Source organism: Denticeps clupeoides, chromosome 13, assembly GCF_900700375.1.
Source record: "Denticeps clupeoides chromosome 13, fDenClu1.1, whole genome shotgun sequence".
Classification (NCBI taxonomy): Eukaryota; Metazoa; Chordata; class Actinopteri; order Clupeiformes; family Denticipitidae; genus Denticeps; species Denticeps clupeoides.
The window spans coordinates 12,558,741-12,575,892 of record NC_041719.1 but is presented as its reverse complement, the minus strand read 5'-3'; the positions used below and the strand labels follow the sequence as shown (position 1 = coordinate 12,575,892).

At 42.3% G+C, this 17,152-nt stretch overlaps 3 protein-coding genes across 6 annotated transcripts; 1 reads left to right on the top strand and 2 right to left on the bottom strand.

The window, feature by feature from the left end:
* Positions 1 to 1,890: 1,890 nt before the first annotated feature.
* Positions 1,891 to 8,499, top strand: rfxank (regulatory factor X-associated ankyrin-containing protein). Of its 3 annotated transcripts, XM_029000741.1 has the most exons (10): positions 1,893 to 2,308; positions 2,376 to 2,461; positions 6,406 to 6,462; positions 6,616 to 6,708; positions 7,392 to 7,457; positions 7,541 to 7,641; positions 7,722 to 7,847; positions 7,926 to 7,992; positions 8,069 to 8,149; positions 8,230 to 8,499. In XM_029000741.1, exons 1-10 carry the CDS (start codon positions 2,019 to 2,021, stop codon positions 8,286 to 8,288), a joined length of 1,026 nt encoding a protein of 341 aa, XP_028856574.1. In that variant the 5' UTR covers positions 1,893 to 2,018; the 3' UTR covers positions 8,289 to 8,499. The 3 variants fall into 3 exon arrangements, with proteins under 3 accessions (XP_028856576.1, XP_028856574.1, XP_028856575.1); XM_029000742.1 differs by lacking the exon at positions 6,406 to 6,462; XM_029000743.1 differs by lacking the exons at positions 6,406 to 6,462; positions 6,616 to 6,708; positions 7,392 to 7,457; ... (3 more) ...; positions 8,069 to 8,149; positions 8,230 to 8,499 and adding an exon at positions 3,631 to 4,585 and having other exon boundaries at positions 1,891 to 2,308.
* borcs8 (BLOC-1 related complex subunit 8) lies at positions 3,112 to 6,992 on the bottom strand. Of its 2 annotated transcripts, XM_029000746.1 has the most exons (6): positions 6,147 to 6,882; positions 5,947 to 6,059; positions 5,707 to 5,771; positions 4,995 to 5,102; positions 4,680 to 4,760; positions 3,112 to 3,547 (listed from the first exon to the last, which is right to left on the bottom strand). In XM_029000746.1, exons 1-5 carry the CDS (start codon positions 6,181 to 6,183, stop codon positions 4,700 to 4,702), a joined length of 384 nt encoding a protein of 127 aa, XP_028856579.1. In that variant the 5' UTR covers positions 6,184 to 6,882; the 3' UTR covers positions 3,112 to 3,547; positions 4,680 to 4,699. The 2 variants fall into 2 exon arrangements, with proteins under 2 accessions (XP_028856579.1, XP_028856578.1); XM_029000745.1 differs by lacking the exon at positions 4,680 to 4,760 and having other exon boundaries at positions 6,147 to 6,992.
* nr2c2ap (nuclear receptor 2C2-associated protein) lies at positions 8,184 to 9,663 on the bottom strand. The gene is made up of 5 exons (XM_029000744.1): positions 9,612 to 9,663; positions 9,443 to 9,533; positions 9,166 to 9,271; positions 9,011 to 9,078; positions 8,184 to 8,565 (listed from the first exon to the last, which is right to left on the bottom strand). Exons 1-5 carry the CDS (start codon positions 9,647 to 9,649, stop codon positions 8,446 to 8,448), a joined length of 423 nt encoding a protein of 140 aa, XP_028856577.1. The 5' UTR covers positions 9,650 to 9,663; the 3' UTR covers positions 8,184 to 8,445.
* Positions 9,664 to 17,152: the final 7,489 nt, after the last annotated feature.

Below are 17,152 nucleotides of genomic sequence, written 5' to 3'. Positions count from 1 at the left end.
ACTGTCACAACATGTCTTAAGACACAAGTCTTGTTTCTTGCACTATGTAGAGTCTTATTGAGGGAGACTCCATGGACATCCCAGTGGTAATCCTCTGCATTGAGGACAACAGTGCTGCAAGCCCAGCATTGCCACAACTCAACCCCTCAAGAGTGGGCATCATCCTAGAGGGATTCCACCTAGCAATGGAAGCACTCACCAACCTACCTCAAGTAATGTGCCTGCAGTACCCGAAGTACTTGAAAAACCCTTTTACCTTCATTCAGCAGGTAATGCTAAATTTAGGTCGAAGTGAGCTACCTCCAAAGATTCAGAAGCTGAAGGTTCAGAAGTTTCCAGAACGTTCAGAAGTGAAGAATGAGCTAGCAGAGTAAGGCACAATTCTTCTTATAGCACAGCTTTGTTTGTGCTAGATGTGTCTAGTATTGTATTTTTTTTTTATAGTTTACAGAGGGCACATATTAGAAAAGTTGCAAGTTTTTTTTTACCAACTCTGATCCTTACTGCATAGTTGTTCTTAAGGCTGATGTTCTTAATGCCTGCTTTGTTGTGTGGCACACAAAGCATACAGGGTTATTTTTTTGCATATGCAGTATATGCTGCTACATGGTCAGTGTGTGTTTTTTATTTTTTTAAGCTTAAAAATTGTTCATAGAGCAAACAATTAAAATTCTGTACTCTGATTGTATTAATGTTTCAATCCACATGTTCTATTTGCTGCATTATAAAAAGATACTGTAGTAAAGTAATATCTGCAGACAAAACATTAAGCACTGTTATTCTGGTCTGGTCTATCTGGTCTTTTATACAGAGCATCATTGTTAATGCATTTGTTGGTTTATTGTGTGTTTCAATAAAATCAATTAAAAGTGCTGCATTGTGTGGTCATTGACAAAATAATTTAATTGGGATTTTCTTATCCCAAATAATTTAATTTGAATTTTAATAAGACTAGGATTTTAGGTGTATTTGACTTATTATATTAAGATCTGACTATTGTACTTTTAAGTAGCCTCCAATTTTCTTGTCTATAGCTGATTACTTGAAACATTTAAGTGTATATAACAAATGTTATTCTGACCATTGCACTTTTAAGTTGACCGTACTTGAAGAAATTAATTTTTCTACTGTCAATAACTTAAACCTTTTGAGGCAACCACTTATCCAGGTTTATAGTGTAGTTTTGTAGGCATAATATTTAAAAATATGCAAATATATACATCTGATGAGTTAGAAATGTTTTGTTTCTTACCAACAATTGGTTTTAATTTCTTAGTGGAACCAGGCCTGCCCTTCAGAACGTGTCACCATGGCAACAATGCAGCCCTTTCCCGAATTCAGTGGGAATATGGCGCTGCCAGAAATTCACAGAATTCCTTGCGTACTCCTTACACACTGTATAACTTAAACTTCACCTACAGTACAGGCCAAAGGTTTGGACACACCTTCTCATACATTGTGTTTTCAATGTGTTTCAAAACTATGAATGAACACATGTGGAGTTATGTACATAACAAAAAGTGGAGACCTGACCTCCACAGTCACCGGACCTGAACCCAATCCAGATGGTTTGGGGTGAGCTGGACCGCAGAGTGAAGGCAAAGGGGCCAACAAGTGCTAAACACCTCTGGGAACTCATTTCAGGTGACGATCTCTTGAAGCTCATCGAGAGAATGCCAAGAGTGTGAATAGCAGTAATCAGAGCAAAGAAACTAGAATATAAAACATGTTTTCACTTATTTCACCTTTTTAATATTAAGTACATAACTTTGGTTTTTGGTTAAAATATCGTGTTGAAATAAAAAAAAGTTTTGCAGGTAAAGTTTTGGAACGGCCGAAAAAAAGGGGGGGTCGTAATCTGGGGATTTAAAGGGCGTCACATGCTCCGACCCCCCCGCACATTCCACAGCAAACTAAATAATAATGCCGACGGCTTCATAAATGCTGCTGAGAAGCCGTCCGGACCGGAGCGGAGCGGACCGGACCGGAGCGGAGCGGCGTCTCCGTGAAGAACCGCCATGACGCCCGCGGCGTACGCGCAGGGCTGCTCGGCGGCGCTGGCGCTGCTCGGGCTGCTGTCGGCCGTCATGTCGCTGCTGTCGGCCGCGCTCGTGTTCCAGCTCCGGGCCGAGCAGGCGGCCATGAAGGCGTCCGCCGCGGTCCCGGCCGAGGCGTCGCTGGTGCTGGCGCCCGTCTCCGCCGTCCTCGCCGCGCTGTCGCTGGTGCTGAGCCTGAGCTCCGCGGCGGCGTGTCTGCTGCACAGCTACTTCGCCGCCGACGTCTGCGGAGGGGACGGCGACACTCGTGGGTACGTGCTGGGTGTAAAACGAAAAGTTCCCAAAAAGCAGCTGCATCACGATTTCTCCCCTTTTCAGAGCCGACTGGTTCCTGCTGGACAGCAGGGCAGTCCGACACGTGGCCGTGGGGTTATTCTGCGTCGGAGTTTCGGTGTATTTAGCGGGTGAGTTAAAAGTTTTGCTAAACTGTTACATTTGTGCTGTGACAGCAGTGGAAAGATTGAAAATCAGCACCAGATACGGTGCAACGAGGTATTTTGCACTTTTATGAATACCACGTTAACGTAAAAAATGTGCTCACGTGGTTAAAACGCACCTTTAAACAGTAAAATATTCATACAACTCTGGAGGCGGCATTCATAAAGTATGGCTCAACATCACACAGTCACTTAAAACAAATCCATAATACTTTATACGTAAGAAAACCCCTCAACTCATTCTAATTGTTATACATTGGCGAATATAGTAAGGATATAAAGAGAGTTCTTGTCATTATATATTTCCCATATAATCAATGTGAATACAGAAAATAATAAATGAAATTATATTGTTAATAATTTAGGTACACAACACACACAGCACTGGTGGGAGCCCTGAACAACCGGGCAGCCAGAGTACGAAGAACACATAATTGATCATTCTTGGCACAGATTAGACATAAGCTGCTCCTTTTTTTTTTTTTTTTTTTTTTATGACCATGGACTTTCATGTAGCTGCATTATACGGGATTATTTGCTTTTTACTACAAGGATTACATATTGTTAGGTACCCATTATATAACACATATAATTATGGAGTCAGACAGTGAACAAAATGTACTTTCAAATCAGTTTAATCGTTTTCAAGTATGAATATTTAGTTAGCAATAAACTGAAACACCTGCATTAATTTAATAGTTAAAACATGTTTCCTTCTGGCAAAGAAGTGCGTCCGCCAGGTCAGTCCAAGTTGGGTTCCTTGAGAGCAGAACTCCAGCAGGAGAACAATGCTTTCTTTTATAGACATGCACGGGGGCATTAATGGGAACACTGCTAAAGCCGTTGACAGATTTCCATTCCAGTAGAGTCCTTGCTGAGAAGGGCCACAACGTGCCGTACTGTGCCTTACAGGCACACAAGTCTGAAAGGGGGACAGGACAAAGCCCAGTGCTTCTCAGGTCCATCAGAATGTCTACCGCAGCAGAACGTCACATTCCTGAGCTATGCTTCTCTCCACTGTCTTTCAGAACCGCCGGGTCCATTGTTCTTTTTCTGAAACAAATGACAAACGAGTGGGCAAAATGGCAAGATACGTATTCTCATGGTCTTTTTTTCCCTGTTCTCTGCCTTTGCAGCCATGTCTATCTACATGCTATTAGTGTTCGAGATTGAGACAGGAATTGCCAGCGTGTGTGTCCTGTCTTCGGGAGTTCTGGTGTTACTTATAATAGTGGTACACTCCCGTGTGCGGGCGGCCCAGGCTGCCAGACGCTGCCGCAGCGAGCGCATGCCAACCACGTACAAAAACGAGCACGAAATCAATCCCCGAGTCCATCAGCCTGAAACCAGGCACAGGGACCAGTTCAGGAGGCAGGGCAGCCAATCCAGCATGCGCCGTCAACTCCCCTACCCAGCCGGCGCCGAGCCGAGGCAGCAGCAGCCGCCGCCGCCGCCGCTCTCTCCACTGGCTGAATGGCAGAGTCGCGCCAGCGAGAGGGAGAGCTACAGGCCGAGCGGCAGCGTGCCCCGCATGCACCGGACCCTCTCCGCAGAATCCGGCATGCTTCAGGTGCCATCTAAACCCTGGAACGGCGTCAACAGCGAAATGAGGACTGTGCTGGCGCGCAAGGCCGGCGTTATAGGAAAGGACTCGACTTTGGTTTGACGCCCGAGCTGAATTCACAGTAGCGCTTTTGCTAACTTATTAGTCATCTGCGGCCCTTCTAGCAACTGTGGAGATTCTCTGCAGTTTAAACAATGGAAGAAATTAACGTTACCGTCCACAATGTTTACATTCAATTGCACTACAAGTACAGCAGCATTAACTGAAATTATACTGTAGAAAAAGCGCGCATTATGTTCTGTGTATTTGTGTGTCTGTTCTAGATTATAAAATATAAAAGTAAGGTTTAAAAAAAAAAAAAAAGACCAAGTGCAGTGTGTCTTAATGTAGCCTGGCTTTTCCCGGCTAAATTCCTGGATTAGAACACTTTCAATGAGTCCTTTAACCACTTGTGATGTGTAGTCTTGTTTATTTTCACCATCAAATTTACTACAAAGCAAGCACGGTAATAAACTACTTGTATGTGATAGACTTTTTTGTCAAATTTTTAATAGCCTGTTGGTTTCCTTAATTATGTAAAAGGAAAAAAAAAATGTATGTACACTCCGAGGGATTACTAACCTTGGACAGATTTCCAGAGGTCAAGATGTACTGGATGGGGGATGTGATTGGGTGACAGGGGGATTAGGAATGGGGTTCACGCTGCATGCATGCACCATAAATTGAAAGAACAGTAAGCAATGGAGAAAATAAAGAAATCAGAAAAGTACGCCAAAAAATAAAACAAATAAAAACAGGATATGCAGCAATGAGAAAAAAAATATAAAAGCAAACTTAAATTGTAATTTAAAGTAACAGGTGAAAAAAACAATCTTTGTATGGCACTGATTGCAGTATGGTTAATGAAATGCATATAAAAATGAATAAGAGCCCTACCTCCTGCTCTGGCTACTACTGATCTGGTCCTTCAGGCTGATGGCTTGACGCAGTAGTCCATCGATGCTTTTGAAGTAAGGACTGCTGTTGGTCATACTTTTAACAGCGCTGTTGAAGTAAAAACTAATTAGCCATGAATTTCTATTGGAAAGTGTACCTACCCAGCATTTTAGCCCCCTTTGGACTCACTTACCTGAAATGCATGATGTACAGTACAGGCCAAACGTTTGGACACACATTCACATTCAATGTGTTTTCTTTATTTTCATGACCATTTACATTGGTAGATTCTCACTGAAGGCATCTGGTTTCTTCAAAATAGCCGCCCTTTGCTCTGATTACTGCTATTCACACTCTTGGCATTCTCTCAATGAGCTTCAAGAGCTCATCACCTGAAATGCTTTTCCAACAGTCTTGAAGGAGTTCCCAGAGGTGTTTAGCACTTGTTGGCCCCTTTGCCTTCACTCTGCGGTCCAGCTCACCCCAAACCATCTGGATTGGGTTCAGGTCCGGTGACTGTGGAGGCCAGGTCTCCACTTAACTCCACATGTGTTCATTCATAGTTTTGATGCCTTCAGTGAGAATCTACCAACGTAAATGGTCATGAAAATAAAGAAAGCACATTGAATGAGACGATGTGTCCAAACTTTGGGCCTGTACCGTATGTTGTTTACAGACTGTTTATGTGCATTACGTTATGCGCTATTCTCACCTGCAGGCATATTCTACCGTATAAATGGCCCCTTGGCTCTGTTCTTCCCAGCTCTGCATGTCTGTCTGTGAGGAAGCAGAAGGGAGCTGCTGTGCTGTCAAAAACACCTCACGTGACCTCAGCAGTACAACAACAAAGCACTTAGTATACGAAGTTAAAACGAGTGAACCCGCACGTTCTTGCTGGGACAGACGCTAGGACAGCCTCGAAACGTCCCGCGGCTCTAATGAAAAGGCTTACTTTGTGTTGCACCAGCTCGGGCAGCGACCTCCTGACATGCTCCTGCAACCTGTAAAGCGCCACCGAGGGCTCGTTGGCCAAAACGTACATGCTCTCGGTGAATTTATCCGTAACTGTAACGAGAACGAATGTCAGGGAACGAGACAGGCGGCTCGGCCATTCTTCCTTTTGGCGTGAACAACGTCACTAAGTCGAGTTACCTCGCTTCGCCTTCAGCTGCATCTCCTGATCGTCCATGTTCGCGAGTAAAGCAGGCAGCTCGGAGTCGCAACACCCGTCCGTGTGGAAACACCGACCAGACACACACAGTTCCTACATCTTACATATCTGCTAAATTATGAATAAAAATAAAAATATAATATCTAGCGAACGCTCGTGTGTATAGATTTTTAAGAAAAGCTGAGGTGTAAGCCATCGCGGGAACTTCGGAACGATTTCTGTTTCACTTTTGTTATCCAGGTCCAGGGTGGAAAGAACTCGCCACTTCGACGGCGCGGCTGACACGCAGGGCCAGATGTAAGCGAGTTTTCCGGCGCTTGGTTCTGCAGGAACGTCGGTCAACGTTCACGCAACGTTGCGTTGCAGTTGTGCCCAGTTGTCGGCGTGCCTGAGAGAGACGAGTCGCTCCTTGTCCTCTTTCTGCGCGAACTTTCTGTTCTTTAATTCCAGGTAAGATGGACGACGGCTTGCTAAAAAACTCAACAACCCTAACAAACAAGCAGCGTGGAAACGAGGTCACGGTCCCGCCAGCGACGTTAGACAGTAAGAGAACTTCGCGCCCGTCCCACGGAACACTTTTAATACTCAGCCGCACGACACGCATCCATTACATCCACAGCATTGATCAGACGCCCTTATCCAGAGCGACAGGGACAGTCACCCCAGGAGCAACTCAGGGTTAAGTGTCTTGCTCAGGGACACAATGGTAGTAAGTGGGATTTGAACCTGGGTCTTCTGGTTCATAGGCGAGTGTCTTACCCACTAGGTTACTACCACCATCCAAACAAGTTGGTGCTCTTAGCAATGAGTAGGTAAGAACACATGGACACATGAAAACGTCCTGTGTATGTTTATTAGGCGTCAGTAGGTTATTGTATGCAGGTCCAGGACAGATGCGTAACACTGTCGTATTTACATTTTACATTTACAGCATTTGTCAGACGCCCTTGTCCAGAGCGACTTACAATCAGTAGTTACAGGGACTGTCCCCCCCAGGAGACACTCAGGGTTAAGTATCTTGCTCAGGGACGCAATGGTAGTAAGTGGGATTTGAACCCGGGTCTTCAGTACTTATTTTATTATATATATTTATTATAGTATTTATAATTATTTATTACTTATCCTGTATATGTATTGGCATTGTGTGTGATGCCTGGACGGAACCAGTACACCTGTACAGAGACCCTATTGGACGATAACATCTGTCCTTTCTGTGGCCTTCGTAGGTCTTTCAGTGCACCAGCTGGCGGCCCAAGGGGAGCTCTCGCAGGTGGCCGCGCACCTTTCCAAAAGTAGGCCTTCGTTGTCTGTGGACGTTTCATACGGAATGCGTGAAACAAAACGTCTTCAGGTGTCCTGTGCCCTGCTCACACAGACGCGTCGCTACTGAACAGCAGGGACGAGCGCGGATTCACTCCCCTCATGTGGGCCGCGGCCTTCGGCGAGATCGCAGTGGTGGAAATGCTACTGGAGAGCGTGAGGAAATTCAAACTGAATTTCACTCATAAGTTTTAACGTTGCACTACTCCGACGAGAGACCCTTCTTAACGTTTTAGGGAGCGGACCCCACAATTCTTGCCCGCGAACGTGAAAGCGCCTTGACTTTGGCCAGTTCTGGGGGCTACGCAGACATCGTCGCCATTCTTCTCAAGCACGGAGTTGACATAAACTCTTATGATTGGGTGAGTTTTCGTCACCACGGCGCGTGTGCACCTCCACCTCGTGCACCTCCACATCCTGAGGCGCGTCTTTATTTTCAGAACGGCGGGACGCCTCTGCTGAACGCAGTGCGAGGGAACCACGTCAGATGCGTTGACACCCTCTTGGGTAAGCGCCTGTGATTTGCACAACATTACGCAGTTTTATTCTATTTGCAGAGCACATTTTTATTCCCATGCGTCAGTTGGGGGTGCAGACCTCACTTTCGAAGCAGACTCTGGGTACAGCCCGATGGACCTTGCTGTTGCCCTCGGGCATAAAAAAGGCAGGTGTTTAATGTCATTAACTGACATTAAATGTCCAAAAGTAATAAAATGTTTTATTTTAATTTTTTTTTTTTTACAGTCCAAAAAGCAATTGAGGATCACGTTCTGAAACTACTTAAATATAAAACGAAAAGCTAAGACAGAAAGACAATTGTTTGGCAAGGACGACGAGTGAAGAGTGTGGCACCTCCGGATAGCAGCGGTCACCTCATGTGCAGCCTACCTCCCTAAAATGACACTTTTTTTCTTTTCATGTTGCATCATTACTGGGTTCAACAAGGATCCTTTGTTTTTTTCACATTTTCTCTCCCAGGATGTCCAGAGAATAAACAATTATTCTTCCAAAAAAGTCTGCGCTATTCTCAAAGGTTATTTTTAACTTGTTTGCTGTAGGGCCCGTCTGAATGGGAAAGCTGTGGGTGAAGAGTTAAGAAAAGCACAATCTGGAGGGTAGTACGAGTGAAGCTCTATGTATTTTGGTTTCCAGCCAAGTACTGACTGAGCACAAGCACTAGATATTCAGACGGAAATAATGTGGGCGTAAACATTCAATGGCAATTTATACGTTAATGTTATTTTTTTAACAGCTTTGCCTGGATAGGCTTCGATGGCGAGGAGAACAGTGATATGGAATTATTTCATTATAATGAGTGTTGTCTTTTAGGAATAACAATAAGCCAAAAATGCAATTTTATGGGTCTATATAGTATATATATATATATATATATATATATATATATATATATATATATATATATACACATACATATACACACACACACACACACACACACACACACACACACAATGAATAAAACAGCAATACATTTTCAACACACTAGCAAAAGAGTAAAGGATATTTGGAGAGAATTGTTGTCCTCGGGGTAAAAATCTGTGATGAACGTAAAACCGCCTTCATTTAAGCATCCTAATGGGATGAGGAGAAGGAGAGAAAGTTTATTCAATATCGACAGTGCAGAAGGCAACAAAATGGCGAGTGGGAATGGAGGGCAACCTTCCAATCTGCAAGTTCTGCATGAAAAGCCACCCTGGAACTGGACCTTCACTTCTGATACCAGGACCTCGCGTGGGAACTGCAGGAGAACCCACTGGGAATCACCCTGTCACGAAACAGAGGATCAGAACCTTCACCGTGGACCATGCCGTCCATTACCACTTGATGGGGTGTGCACCATTGTGTCCCTGAGAAAGACACTCCAGGGGGACTGTCCCTGTAACTACTGAAATTAAGGCGCCCGGATAATAAATGCCGTAAACGTTCATTAAGTTACCTGGTCCGAATTCCAGCACGTCTCCTCATTGGAATCAAACAGGAACTTCTTGCCAAACTGTTTGACGTCTTTATTTAGGACCGAGCTGACCCTGTGCGGCACAAGACGTCACACATTACACAAGGCTCGCCGCTCAGGAAGAACAAGGCCGGCATGCGAGCGTCCGTACCTGCACTGCGTGTCGCCACACACCAACGAAGCGGCCATCTTCACAGCCGCGCCGGGGCCGAACACGTGACACCCCCGAACACGTGACGGTGCCGGGAGGTCGCTGAGCGGGTGCTTTTCTGATGGTTTTTGTTTGCTTGTGAGAATCCTTTGGACAGACAGCCGTCAAAATTCTAAAGATTTATTTATTTTTCCCCACGAAGCGACGTGGAATGCATGTCGGTCTTATGTGGCCGGCTGGACGACAACAGTCACTATTATGTTCTAAAAAAAAGTGTCTATAGACACATCTGATTGTTTGATTTGAATAATGTCGCAAAAAGTATTCTGAAGTCACACTATTTACATTTACTTCAACTAGGTATCTTCAAGGATATTCACTTTAGGGGAAAATAGGTTAAATTTCCGCCCCCTACCGACCAAATGTAGTTCAACGCTTAATGGAGCCAATATGTCAATAGTCTGTTGAAGGACAATGTTTTCATGGTTGAAATTCTGCAATAATAAAAATGTATGCATAGTTAAATTATGCAATAAATACATTAATTTTTATGTTTTATGTCGTTGAGGTATGACAGTCTCACAAAGAAATGCATACAAATATTGTATATATATATACATGCAATTACAAGTTTAATTAATGCTATAAAATGAATATAATAATAACAATAAACATTAAATTAATACATTTGGTATTCTTCATATCATTTTTCCAGAAGAAGATTTTTTCCAGTGACATCATCGTGTTACCTACTTTGACCTCAAGATGGCAAGATGCCCTTTAAAATGATTTTTTTTTTTGCACATGATTTCTTGCCTATACAGAACATTTGCAGGTAAAATCTCTAACTAAATTACATGTAGCATAATAAATGTATGATGAAAGCATTAACAAAGACTGTTCTTAGATTATAATTTGTTAAGTAGTTTCAGATGCTGTAATTATTGATAATATGTCTAATCATGTTTTCATGTTAGAAATGTATACAAATATTACAGCATATCATGCAATTCATAATTCCAATGTAAAACATATACAAAACATATTATATCATAATTTTTGCTAAGATGTCTTTTTTTGTGTCATTTTTATATAGAAAAAGCACAAGTGCGTGGGGGATCTTTTTTTTTTTTTTACAAAACAGCAAGGCCTTCACACATTTGAAAAGACAGAAAGCCATAAGGCTTGTGGCTCTCATTCTTTTCTGCTAGAACTGGCTATGAACATCATAAGTAGCATCCAAAAGTATTGTCATGTATGTTGTACAGTAAAGATTCTGAAATGAGGAAAGAAGATGTCCTCCAGTGACCTGCACCCTCTTCAGTCTTCAAGTGCGTGGGGGATCTTTTTTTTTTTTACAAAACAGCAAGGCCTTCAGCCCATTATGGGTGTGTATGGCTCTGTGGGTAATCAATAAGTCTGAATTACGGAGCCAGATGGGTCTGAGTCTGTGTGAAAACTGAAGAGGGTGCAGGTCACTGGAGGACATCTTCTTTCCTCATTTCAGAATCTTTACTGTACAACATAAATGACAATACTTTTGGATGCTACTTATGATGTTCATAGCCAGTTCTAGCAGAAAAGAATGAGAGCCACAAGCCTTATGGCTTTCTGTCTTTTCAAATGTGTGAAGTTTACGAGCTTCAGGCACTTGAGCAGATTGTCCTGATGAGGTGGGTCATTAATCTTTGTGCCTGCTATGGGACAGAGCCCTCTCAATGTGCAAAAAACAATTAGAGCTGAGCAGACCCACACAAAATGACAAGCCTACCAAGGTGCCAGCAGTTTTAATGAAATGATGTTCAATGCTCCTTTCCCAATTCAATAGCTCGTAACTCTTGGTCTGGACTCTTTTAATAGAAGCAAAGCCCAATCAAACTAATAAATTTTTACTTTTCAGTATTTGGTGCACTGGAGGCACTTTACATTTTAATAAGCACAAAGTGACTGGAAATGTAAAACATATCTGCTTGGATTGGAGCAATTAACGTTATGGTTGAGTTTTGCTGTTCTTGGCATGTCACTTGCTCATTCCAAGCCCTGAAATTTTCTGCTCCAATTTGAGTGGGCTTCTTAATTAAACCATTAAGAAGCAAAGCCTTTGCATAATGTGCTCCACCGCTTCAGTTACAATGCTCAATCATTTGTAATTCATTTGCTTATGGCTGCAAGTGGTTCTGTCCCTGTCTTTTTCTGTGCACCTTGTTTGAGAAAAAAACAATCAATTTATATGATTTACAATTGATTGTGCCTTGCTGTGTAACAAGAAAGATTAATAGACAGTAAAACATGCTAAATGCCTGCTGTTGATACTTAAATTCAGAAAGGCAATGGAGTGCTGATTTAATTGTTGTACAAGTGGAAATAAAATGGTAATAAAGGAATATTGCAGTGAAAGTATGCACATGAAGACCAATGAGGGTTGTATTTTTGTGATGACTGGCTTGGTGCAAGATTGGGATAGGACAGTTTTTTTTTTTTATTCAGAAGCATGCGGTAATATGAATATGTATGTATTGGAATGGGGTGGAGTATTTGTGGACAGCTGGATAGGACTGGAATTCTGCTTTAGCTCAGGCATTCACTAGCTTAAGTTGACTGATAATATAGTTTACATATAATGAAAGTGAAAGTGAAGTGACTGTCATTGTGAAACATGGTGACACAACAAAATGTCTCCTCTGCTTTTAACCTCACCGTTAGTGAGCAGTGTGCAGCCATGGCAGGCGCCCGGGAGCAGTGTGTAGGGACGGTACATTGGTAATTTTACTTAAGTTGCAGGGTCTGTGAGTGGATGTAAAAGACAGATTTTGCAGGTATGATATACTTTATGTATTCTCCAATTTCATTTCATGCATCTGGTGAATTGTTTTTGTTTCGACTAAATTGCAGTGACCTCAGGGGTCATAAGGAAGGGTGGAGTCATGTTTCAGCTGTCTAGACACATGAACCAGTGTTTAACCCTGCTAAATGTATTGACTTCTATTGTTGCAACATAGCATCTCCAATTAGTACTCCAGCTCATTAGCATCATTAATGCTGATGAATGCAGAATGTGACAGAGTACCAGACACCTGTGCTACTATAAACGTATCTGTATTGAGGTGTGTGTGTGCGTGTGTGTGTACTCAACACCTATAGCAGACATCTCAAGGCACATTCATTAGGCACGTTCAGTACTGGGGTTCTACTGGGGTTTCCCCTGTGGGCCCTATGTTACCCAAACATAAACATAATGGGAAAAGGTGTTATCTTCTCTTGCTAGGATTTGTATCATAGTTCTGTTAAAATACAATGATAATAAAGAGGCGCTCTTTCTATTGGTGCAGTGGTTAGTGACATGGCCTCACACCTCCAAGGTTGTGATTGTGAATCCCAGCTCTGACTTCACCCCATGTTGCCACACATTTCCTCTGGGTTCTCCAGTTTACTCCCACTGTCCAAAGGCAGGCACACAAGGTGCATCGGCGACCCTGAATTGTCCGTAGGTGTGAGTGAATGTGTGTGTGTGCCCTGCAGTGGGCTGGCACCATGCCCTGGGTAAGCTGAAGACACAATAGGAAAGCTAATATGTGTGTACAAATATTGACATTGAGAATGTAGATCTGCTTCCACTCCATTTAAAAGCAGCTACTCCCTCCCCAAATATTGGGGACCCCGGGAATGAGCAGATGTCACCATCTGGGTTACTACATCACCCCCCCTCATCCTTCAGTAAATGCACCAAACTGCCCAGTCTGTCTTGGTGCATCCTATGCAGGTTTCCATCCTCGCCGGTGGCTTCTCATCATATTTTCTGTGAAGAATCACAGAAGATCATTCCGGATTACTCTATAGCAGCACTTTAAAAGGTAAATTTTACTCTGGGAGAGATGTGTAAATGAGTTCCACCTGAGCTCAGACCTTGAGGATTCACAAAGCGATTTAACTTCTGAGGAAATTGTAGTATAGTGGTACTACAGAACAGCAGGACTCATGCATAAAACTGTCTCTTTCAGTGCCTCTTTAGTTGGTAAATGATTTCCGTTTCTCCTCATTCATAAGTGCAATACTGAATGATTTTGCAGCTTTTAAAATGTGGTTACTGAGTGAGAATCAAATCCCTGTCAGCAGACCCATGGCAGTCATAATTAACCGCTGCATCAAGGCACAAATGAATATTCCATCAACAGCAGTGCTTATAAGTGATCTATCTGCTCTATGGTTCCCCTTCAGGTCAAGTTACAAAATCTGAGATCTGAGCTTGTCTCACCATTGTGAGACAGTTTATGAATGAAAATTGCTAAGCAAGCTTGGAATTAAAATTAGGCCATGGTTCACCGTGAGCTCATAAAGAAGAACAAACCCTATCTGGGTTAATGGGTGGCCATGAATGAGATAGAGTGGAAAGTCACATGCAATTGACTATCTTCTGACCATCATGCACACCAACCAGGCCGGCCTGTGCACGATTGTCTTGCATTATTGAAAAGGCTCCCGCTGCACCGTCCCGGGAACCAGTGCTTGTTGTGCTGAGAGTCCTCTGCTCGCCGTAGCTTAGCAACATGCTCGCCACTTATTAAGCCTGCGCTTTGAGAGACGTGTGGACACATGTTCGGCTGCATTTACATTGCCAGCGGAGATTGGATGGCTTTGTTGGCACATTGTATTTGCTCACCCGGAAGGTGTTCAAATGTTAGCTGGATAACGAATTGCTTGTTGTGAAGCTCCGCTGAGAGGGAGAGTAAATTATCTTTGTACTGTAACTTTGGCACTAAAGAAGACACAAAATACCTTATATCTTACTCTTGTTTTTATAAATAAAATGTATAACACCTTTAAATACATACATTTTCCATTTTAAAATTACTTAAAGCATTCCATAGATAATTGTTCAGATAGTGTCAAGTTTTAAAAAAAACGAGAGCATGACCTCATAAAATGGGGTTGGAGAAGATTACACATTGGTGTCCTGCGCCTGCTAATCTGATGTTATGGAATGTGATTAGAATGGGAAAATTGGATTTCTTTGTGTTATTTCATCGCTCTTGTGACTGGCTTTCAGAATTAGACCTTCTGCTGCAGGCTTTTGGAGAGGCTTTCAAGTGTGGATAAGAGTTAAATAAACAGTGCTAAGTACACCGTGTGAATTATCACCAGCAGGGACGCAGGACGCAGGGATGATAAATTGTTTGGTGTTGTTGAAGGTGCCAGGCTGCAGTCATTATAAGCGGTTCCGTGTTGCACCAACTTGCATGATGGGATCCAAACAGATTTGATTGTTGCTTTCTTTGTGGACTCAAAAGGTCTTACACGGTCACGGTTTGTCATATTTAACCAGTCTGCATTTTTAATGCTGGAGTGTAGCTGACAAAAACCAGAATATTTGGAGAAGTTCAGCATTTTCTGAATGAATAAATATTTTTTTTCCCATATTACCCTCACTGGATCTTACTGGAGCTTTGTATAACAGGGCAAAGCTGTTTTTCTTTTTAAAATTTCACTGCTTCAGGGGTTATTGCTTGCAAAAATGAATTATTGATCTATGTATAAATGTATGCACATATGCTCAATGGTCTAGTGCTTAAATATGCTTAAAATATCTATTACTGTGCATAAAGTCAGCAGAAGATGACCCAATCACCTTAGTAAGACTATTTATTATTTTGAGGTATCATTTGGAGGTACCATATGCTAAGAAAATAAGTCCTGAAAGAAAGTTGGTCAGTACTCAGTAACACCCACAGATATCAGCTTGTAGTTAAGTCTTTCTGTCCATTTGTCCTTGCACAAGGCTTTTAATTCTGAGGGCATCTTATATGTATTACTCTTTTGAGATCTTCCCAGAGATTGTCAATAATATTTTAACCTTCAGCTCTCACCGCTTAATGTATTTTCAGGTGTGTTTTGGAATAGGATATTCTTGATGTAGGATTGCACTTGATCTCTTCTTCTCAGGATTCTTGGTGTTGCTAAAAGGAATCCTTGGCTGTTGATCTTAGCTGGACACTGGTGAAAGTTTCCTGAGAACTCATTTCCTGCATGTGGTTGGTCAAACTCTTGCATGGTATTAGTCTACTTTTTCCTGTGCATATCTGAAAAACTAAAATAATGCAATTTAAAAATAAATAAATAAATAAATAAATAAATAATTGCCTTCTGCTGATTAAATATCAGCAGAAATTTTAACAGACATTTTAAGCAAGGGTGGCCAAACTTTTGCATGCCTTCATATGTATGTACTCTACAATACTACTATGTACTACAATATGTAACTACTGCCATGCAGAAATGAGAAAGTGAAAGTGAAGTGATTGTCATTGTGATACACAGCACACCACATGGTGCACACAACGAAATGTGTCCTCTGCTTTTAACCATCACCCTTAGTGAGCAGTGAGCAGCTAGGACAGGCACCCGGGGAGCAGTGTGTGGGGACGGTGATTTGCTCAGTGGCACCTCAGTGGCACCTTGGCTGATTGGGATTCAAACCGGCAACCTTCTGAACTGGCCGCTTCCTTAACCGCGAGACCACTGCCCCAACCAGTAACTTCCAAATGCAATAGTTTGATGTTTATTATGCATGTTCCTGATTGTGTGCACCTGTTGTCATTTGTTTGATTAATTCTTTTTGTTTCCTGTCCCCACCTGGCTATTGTACATTTTATGGTGTTTTGTGTACTGATGTGAGTGACCACTGTACCATGTTGGTTATAAGTAACCAACAAACCTGTTGTTTTTGTAAGTCATTCACTTTTTTTCCTGCCAATTAGAATTGATTAAATATTTCTAGACATATAATTACAGATGCTATGGCAAACAATAACTTTAGACTAATGCAATGTTAATTTGTCTTATATTATATGTAGGGATATATTACTGGTTGGGTGACAAGCTCATGCTTTCTCCCTTTCTCTCATGCGTGTGCATGGAAGGTTTTGGGTGGGGAGCTGTGTGTGTGTGTGTGTGTCTGTGTGTGTGCTTGCATGTGCACTGTCATGGCCTGTCACCCTGAAATTGCTGGGATAGGCTCCAGCTTCCCACTGACCCTGACCTTTATGAACAGGTTAAGAAAGTCGATGGATTTCTGTAGATTGCACTTTTTTCCCTCTTTGTGTCCCAGGCCAACATAATTGGCAGCCTGCCTCCAGTTTTCCTCCAAAAATCCATCAAGCTGTCATTGCGCTGAAGCAGAGAAACATCCATATAACTTTAACACAGTGCTGCATGACAGGATGAAACATAATATAACCCTTGTGCTTAGCACCACAGCAAAAAAAATAAATAATTTTTTGGTTTGTTTTATTTGACCACAAAACTTTACAATTTGCCAAGTTTTCCCTCGAGTTGTTCTTTTTTTTTTTGCCACTCTTCCAAAACAGATATTTGGGAATAGTCCAAGCTGTTTTTATGTCAATATATCCTCAATCCTTTGTTCCTTTGTTATCCTTTATACTTAAATATATCCTGACAGTTAACTCCTGTAGGCATATCTTATCGAGCCCTTGATGTGTGTGATTGCTGATGGCTAAATCATGGAAGATTTTGTCTCATTTCTGAAA

Excerpts from the sequence above, each read along its gene's own strand:
- rfxank (XM_029000741.1), top strand. The coding sequence starts at position 2,019 with ATGACGCCCGCGGCGTACGCGCAGGGCTGCTCGGCGGCGCTGGCGCTG. Across the intron at positions 6,463-6,615 it reads GCTGACACGCAGGGCCAGAT|GTAAGATGGACGACGGCTTG; the intron begins GTAAGCGAGTTT and ends CTTTAATTCCAG. Across the intron at positions 8,150-8,229 it reads TGCCCTCGGGCATAAAAAAG|TCCAAAAAGCAATTGAGGAT; the intron begins GCAGGTGTTTAA and ends TTTTTTTTACAG.
- borcs8 (XM_029000745.1), bottom strand. The coding sequence starts at position 6,183 with ATGGACGATCAGGAGATGCAGCTGAAGGCGAAGCGAG. Across the intron at positions 5,772-5,946 it reads CCGAGCTGGTGCAACACAAA|ACAGACATGCAGAGCTGGGA; the intron begins GTAAGCCTTTTC and ends GCTTCCTCACAG. Across the intron at positions 5,103-5,706 it reads ACGGTAGAATATGCCTGCAG|CGCTGTTAAAAGTATGACCA; the intron begins GTGAGAATAGCG and ends TTACTTCAACAG.
- nr2c2ap (XM_029000744.1), bottom strand. The coding sequence starts at position 9,649 with ATGGCCGCTTCGTTGGTGTGTGGCGACACGCAGTGCAG. Across the intron at positions 9,079-9,165 it reads CAGAACTTGCAGATTGGAAG|GATGCTTAAATGAAGGCGGT; the intron begins GTTGCCCTCCAT and ends TCATCCCATTAG. Across the intron at positions 8,566-9,010 it reads AGGACAACAATTCTCTCCAA|AGCTTTCCCATTCAGACGGG; the intron begins ATATCCTTTACT and ends CTCTTCACCCAC.